At 47.2% G+C, this 6,734-nt stretch overlaps 1 protein-coding gene across 1 annotated transcript in view; it reads left to right on the forward strand.

Annotated features, from left to right (window-relative positions):
• Positions 1-590: 590 nt before the first annotated feature.
• Positions 591-6,734, forward strand: part of LOC107112122 (germinal-center associated nuclear protein-like) — a gene marked incomplete at both ends in the record, with an annotated part of 18,027 nt that continues 11,883 nt past the window's right edge. The window contains 3 exons of the mRNA XM_015413195.1: positions 591-743; positions 4,502-4,570; positions 5,533-5,667. Of these exons, the coding sequence (XP_015268681.1) occupies positions 591-743; positions 4,502-4,570; positions 5,533-5,667 (357 nt within the window). The remainder of the gene's footprint in view (positions 744-4,501; positions 4,571-5,532; positions 5,668-6,734) is intronic.

The following is a 6,734-nucleotide window of genomic DNA, read 5'->3' on the forward strand; positions in this document are numbered from 1 at the left end:
TTTGAGCAAGGGAAACCTTTACCTTTTGGCTGTGCTTAAGGCAATTCCTCTTCAGATAAAACCATGCAAAGCGAATTAGATCCTTTTAGCCAACCACCATAATAACTGCTACAGTTGAAGAGAAGATCGAGGGATATAGAATATCCAATCTGGGTACTGAGCCGTTGCTGAAAATGTAGCTGGCCCTATAATGCTGTCTATCTATCTAGCCTTTTAAAAAAAATTAAACTCCGCCGCTATTTTGCTATCTCATTGCCAGGGGCCGTGGAACCCTGATGCATCTCTTGAGTGAAGAAAGCAAGGGTTCCTGTTTAAGCCAGGCTTGTAGTGTTGATAAATGTAAAGATTTCTTGTTCCCACAAACGTTTGGCCTTTATAGACTTCACATCTCTCCCTTATCAAAGTAGTAGAAAGTAGTTTCTGAACTTAAAAAGGGAGACCAATGATACCGAACGACGTCATGGCAGACTCAAAACTTTCAGCTTCTCATTTTTCTTCGTAAATATTTTTAACGTTTGCTCTGTCACTGATGCTCTTCAGTGAGAGGGGTCTGTTTTCTAAGGTCTTGATTTTTTTATATTCTGTCCCAGGTGTGCCGTGGAGAAAGACCAAAGAGCACGCGTTGCCCGTTGTTCGAAGGAAGTCTGTGCCGAAATCGTGGGTGTGTTTCTAGAAGAAGAGATATTCCACTGCGCTAAGGAAACGCTGCAGGAACTCCAGTGCTTCTGCAAATACTTACAGCGGTAGGTGGAAAGAGGCCATGCCGGCAGATTGGCCTGCGATTGGCCCTTGCAAAAGGGGTTTGCCTGTGTGATCCAGTCTGACAGCCACTGGGGTCGGTAGTGGCGGGAAATAACCCCTCATTTGGCTGCTCCGATGCACCACAGGGGGTTGCCAGCAGACAAATCCTTGGGTGGACTTTGGAGACGGCAGATTTGTATTCTAGCAAGTGGAAATGACCTGCTCACCAAAGCCAGTTTTCCAGGCCTTTCCAATGGCAGCTTGTTAGCACAAATCAGTTGTGTTGTCTATGAGCGTTTTGCTTGAGAGGGACATTTGCCCATTTTTGTGGTGGTGAAGACTTGCCTGTGACTCTCTCTCCCATTCTATTTGGGGTAGAATTGTTTTGCTCAGAAAGTGTATGGGGAGGATGAGGAGCATACTTTTATTCATCAAACGGTTTCAGCCAATCGGAATACCCGATTCTGAAAATGGTATCCCGAGAGAGGTGGCTGCCGGAATAGTATGGTGTTGCTTGGGTACATTGTTCGACGGGATCATGTGCAGCCACTAACACCAGCCTCTCAGGGGCAACACGATTGGGCACAGCCAACCACGGGACACCTAACTCTCACCTCCTACAATTCTATTGGCCAGTAGCAGCAGACATGTTGCCAGGACTTTGAAGGCACGCCCTTAAGTGGGCGGAGCACCTGTCACTTTTTAAAATCTGTGATTCTGATTGGCTGAACCCCCATCTGAGGAGTACAGGCATGCCCCTCATCCTCCTTATATGGTCTCAAGAGTCTGTGAAGAGTTGTACGGTCTGCTGGTGGATTCAGTTGCGCCCCTCCCTGTTTCATGTCCAGGTTGCATGACTGATTTTGAATATCACATAGTGGGCTTTGCGAAGCCATTAGGCTGCTCTCAGACAGTTCCACAGTGCATTATGTATCTCTCTTAAAATGTCCATCTATGGATTGCTTAATAAAGGTTTTTTCTCCATGAATAATAATCGAGGAAGGGGGAAGATGGAATCTATGGGCTGCATCCCGTGAACTGTGAGTGGCAGGCAAGCAGTCACTCAGGCAGGTTTTCCCTGGCCTTTCTCCCAGCAACCCCCTGGAAAAACTGGTGCTAAGGGGTGAAGAGTCATTTTGCTCACATTGCTGAAGGCACACAGGGCTGTAGTCAGAAGGGGGCATCATTCTAAAGTCAGAAGGGGGCATCATTCTAAATTATGGTAGTTTGACTTATTATTTGGGGTTCTATTCAAAGCTTATGGAAACATTTTGTTTATTTTTGTTTAAGCCCAGACATGAATGTGATGAAGTGTGCGGGTATTAAAGTACAGTTTGGACTGTTCAGGGATTAAAATGGAATTAAATATGAATATTTTGATTAAAGTTTAAAGTAGGCTAGAGCTGATAGATGGTGGAGTTAAACTTGGATTGGATAATTACAATAGCTCCATAAGAAAGAAACAACCTTAATATGTAATGAAAGTAATTACTATAAATTTGAAATGTTGAAAATGTATAGGTATATTCGAGGGAGCAGAAATAGTATGATATATGAAAGACGTGAATAGCAATATTAGGGGGATAAAAACAAGTGAATAAGATGTTAGGATTATAGAGTAATATACTGGTTTGGTATGAAGTTAGATGTGCTCACAATTGGTAAATTAGGTGTATGTTTGTCGGTGTCTTTGTTTGTGTGTTTTAAGTTGTGAAAACCAATAAATATATTATTAAAAAAAAGAAAAAAAGAAGGGGGCATCAAGTCAAATCACTCCTGCTGTCGTCTGTCACTGGAGGAAGAAAGCATGGTAGTCCCAAGCAGTGTTCCCTCTAAGCTGAGTTAGTGTGAGCTAGCTCACAGTTTTTTGGCCTCCAGCTCACACATTTTTGTCTTAGCTCGGGAAGGAGGGCTCCAGAGCCAACTGATTTGTGCAGCAGCCAAATCGCTCGCCCACAACTTTTAATGCCAGTAGCTCACAAAGTAGAATTTTTGCTCACAAGACTGCACGGCTTAGAGGGAGCATTGGCTCCAAGCCTTCTGCTCGTACGAGGGGGAGAAAGGGCAGTTTCCTTCTCCTTGACACCGCCTTCTGCGACATTTGTCCACCAGGCTCTGTACAATCCCCAGAGTTGGCTTCTGAAGGAGGGGGAAGAGTGACTTCAACTTGCATTTCGTAGGCTTCGGAATCCCCCCCCCCCGAATGGATTCCCCCCAGCAAGGCATGGCTCCCAGCAGTGTGTATCTTATGCAGTTCTGCAGGGCCTGTAAGGCAGAGATGTCCCACCAGGGCTCTTGTTGGAGGGCAGCAATTGTTTTTCCCTGGTTGGCCTCCCCCCCCCCCCCCTTTCTGCATTTCTGTCCTGCGTTCCCTCTCCCCTTGCCCAGAAAATGGCCAGGTAGTCCAGCTCCGGATCAGGAAAATTTACCGGATTTTTATTCTGATTTCTTTTTACTAAATCGTATGCTGAAACTGCAGACCAGAAGGCCGGCAGTTTAGCAGTTTGAGACCCAAGTGCCGCGTGGCGGAGTGAGCTCCCGTCTCTGGCCCCAGCTCCTGCCAACCTAGCAGTTCGAAAGCAAGAAATTGCAAGTAGATAAGTAGGTACAGTTTCGGTGGGAAGGTAACAGCGTTCCGTGTGCCTCGGCGGCTAGTCATGCCAGCCACATGACCATGGAAATGTCTCTGGACAGTGCTGGCTCTTCGGCTTGGAAACGGAGATGAGCACCGCAACCCTAGAGTCGGATTCAACTGACTTTCGAGCAAGGGAAACCTTTACCTTGGAAACCTTTACCTTAGACCTTTACCTATATTGAATTTTAATGTTTGTATATTTTTATGGCATTATGCCCCTTTGTACGTTGCCCAGAGCCCCACATAAGCTGGGATAGGGCAATTAATAAATTGAATTATTAATAATAATATATCTGTAATATGTAATAGGGCTTTTAGTTACAGCCCCTTTCAAAAGCAAGTGTTGTCTTTATACTCATGAAAGAGCTCTCCCAGTTTCCTAGCTAAGAACATAAGAGAAGCCAATGTTGGATCAGGCCAATGGGCCATCCAGCCCAACACTCTGTCACACAGTGGCCAAGAATACCAAGTGCCATCAGGAGGTCCATCAGTGGGGCCACGACACTAGAAACCCTCCCACTGTTTCCTCCTCCGAAGCACCAAGAATACAGTGCATCACTTGCCCCACACTGAGAGTTCCTATCTGTACCTTGTGGCTAATAGCCACTGATGGACCTCACAGGTAAACTGCTGTATGCGTTAGGGCACGTGGCTTTTGGGAAGAAGCAAGCAACAGAAGGTCAAACTCGTTTCCAAACTACTAGCTTACTAGCATTTGGGTCTCTGAATAGACTGTTTTATACAGCTTTCTATGCAAGTATGAAGTGGCCCATGGGCAGTGTTCCCTCTAAGCTGAGTTAGTGTGAGCTAGCTCACAGTTCTTTAGCCTCCGGCTCACAGATTTTTGTCTTACCTCAGAAAGGGATGGCTCCAGAGCAAACTGATTTATGCAGTAGCCAAATTGCTCGCTCACAACTTTAATGCCAATGGCTCACATAGACTGTTTTATACAGCTTTCTGTGCCAGTATGAAGTGGCCCATGGGTGCATGTCTTCATGGTTGACTAAGTGCCCCCCCCCCCGTGCAGGTTTGACAGACACGAGGACCCCAGTTGGTAGCTACACAGGGAAGGGTTCTCAGTTCTTGCCGTGCTAAACGCCCTTTGTCTGCTGTGTTTACTTTCAGACTTGCGTGGCTACGACAGAAGACAACCCATCAAATGAAAGTGCAGCATTTTTATCAGCAGTTATTACGGTATGTTGGCGTTCCCATCATTCCCAGCAGTAAGCAAACCTGGTGGAACACTGCCCGTTAGCAGGGCAATGAAAAGGGGCCACCTGTCGAGAGATGATTTGTGGAGCGGGGTCTGCATGCTCAGGAGACTCCTCAGGTGTGCTGAAAAGCACTGCTTGTGAATCTAAAAATGTTTTAAAGTTAAAAGCATCAGTCATATTCATTGTTATGCAAGAGCTGTGGAATGTTGAGCATCAGTTGAATGGAAGAAGGAAAGGGGGGGCTGGTTGAGCCTTATACAGTCTTGGGAAGGGGGAAGAAACGGGTTAGTGTTCCCCCCCACCTGAGGATACTATAACCTCCTGGGGCTCTGACTGCTTGTGGTATGTAAAGGGTCCTGGCAGGGAGACTTATTAGAATGAGAGGGGAAAAAATGCTTCCTCCAGTCCTAATTAATTAGACTCTTCCACCCTTGCCCTGAAATTCTTTAAGCTCCGGAGCCCCGACGCTGACAATACTTTGAAAGCAGATGTGTGTGCATGTGAGAGAGCGAAAGAGACAGACTGATGTCAGTGTGCATGCTTGTTCGGGAAATGTGGGGATTTCACAGTGGGAAACTTGGGTTTAAATCAGTGACTTTTTAAGTTAAAAGAGGTTTACAGTTTTAGATAATGTAACATGCTATATTTCGATGGTTCTGTGTAGTGGTTTGGTGTAGTGGTTAAGTGTGCGGACTCTAATCTGGGAGAGCCGGGTTTGATTCCCCACTCCTCCACTTGCACCTGGCTGGATGACCTTGGGCAAGCCATAGTTTTGTCAGAGCTGTTCTCTCAAGGACAATTCTGGAAAGAGCTCTCTCAGCCCCGCCTACCTCACAGGGTGTCTCTTGTGGGGAGGGGAAGGGAAAGGAGTTTGTAAGCTGCTCTGAGACTCCCAAGTGAAGGGCAGGGTGTGAATCCAATCTCTTCTCCTCCTCCTCCAAGCGATGCAGTATGGACTCCACTGGACCTGCCATCCTTGGTGGCCGAAAATATTCCAGTGCAGCAAGAAAAAGTCTTTTGGAAGTTACTTCTGGTGCTGCCGGCCTATGAGGAATTCCCACTGGAGGATCCCAGCAGGTATGAATTGCGTGCAACGGACTCAGTTTTGTTGGCAGCTCGCTCTACTAGTGCCTTGAGAGAGATTTTGGAAGCTTTTTGCTTTGCTAAACAGCCCCCCACCCGCCCCCAGTTCGTCTAACTCTTTAGCCACATAGTCCTGGCAGCTCTCGAAGGTCTTTCGGCCTCTCCAGTTCGTCTCTATCAGCGCGCAGCTTTTCCTGCCCCTCTGCCCTTTCATGAGCTTTTTTCAGGCCCCACCTCACCCCCCTGGGCTTCAGCTTCCCACCGCTTCCTCCTCTCCTGATGCTACTTATAATGACGATTCCAGACAGGTGGCCATGTTAGTCCCTGATAGCAAAATACGGTAGCAATCCGGCAGCGTCTTCAAGACAACCGAAATTTATTCCAGCCAAAGCTTTCTCAAGTCACCGCTCACTTTGTCAGATGTCCCCGAAGAAGTATGCTCTGACTCACAAAAACGTGCACTGGAATAAATCGCGTCGGTCTTTAAGCCAAAACACGGGACTCCAGGTAAGCAGTAGGCATGTTTGGATGGAACGCGATAGTCTGTTAGCAGCCTTGACATCAGAAATGACGAGCTGTCTGGATTTAAAGGGTAATGACGGAGAAAACAGGATCAGTGGTAGCTGAGCTGCTACGATTACAAATACATCACTTTTTGAATGGTGATCTGTTGCCAGTCGGTTGAAGCGCACTCACACAAGAGCACACATGTGAAGCTGCCTTGTACTGAACCAGACCATTGGTCCATCAGGGTCAGCTCTGTCTACTCGAACTGGCAGTGGCTCTCCAGGGTGTCAGGCAGAGGTCTTTCACGTCACCTGCTACTTGATCCTTTTGACTGGAGATGCTGGGGATTGAACCTGGGACCTTCTGTAAGGCAAGCAGAGGCTCTTCCACTAAGCCATGGCCTCTCCCCATGGGGCCGCAGTGAGAAGAAACGCTTTGGAGTGGGTCCTCCATAGCATAAGCAGAGCAGTGTCCGTGTGTAAGCACAGTTCCCTGCCGGGCACCCTGAAATCATGCTTCCAGGGAACAGAGCAAGGGGCAAAGTGGGTGGGGGG

The sequence above is a fragment of the Gekko japonicus genome, unplaced genomic scaffold (assembly GCF_001447785.1).
Source record: "Gekko japonicus isolate JY-2015 unplaced genomic scaffold, Gekko_japonicus_V1.1 scaffold6889, whole genome shotgun sequence".
Classification (NCBI taxonomy): domain Eukaryota; kingdom Metazoa; phylum Chordata; class Lepidosauria; order Squamata; family Gekkonidae; genus Gekko; species Gekko japonicus.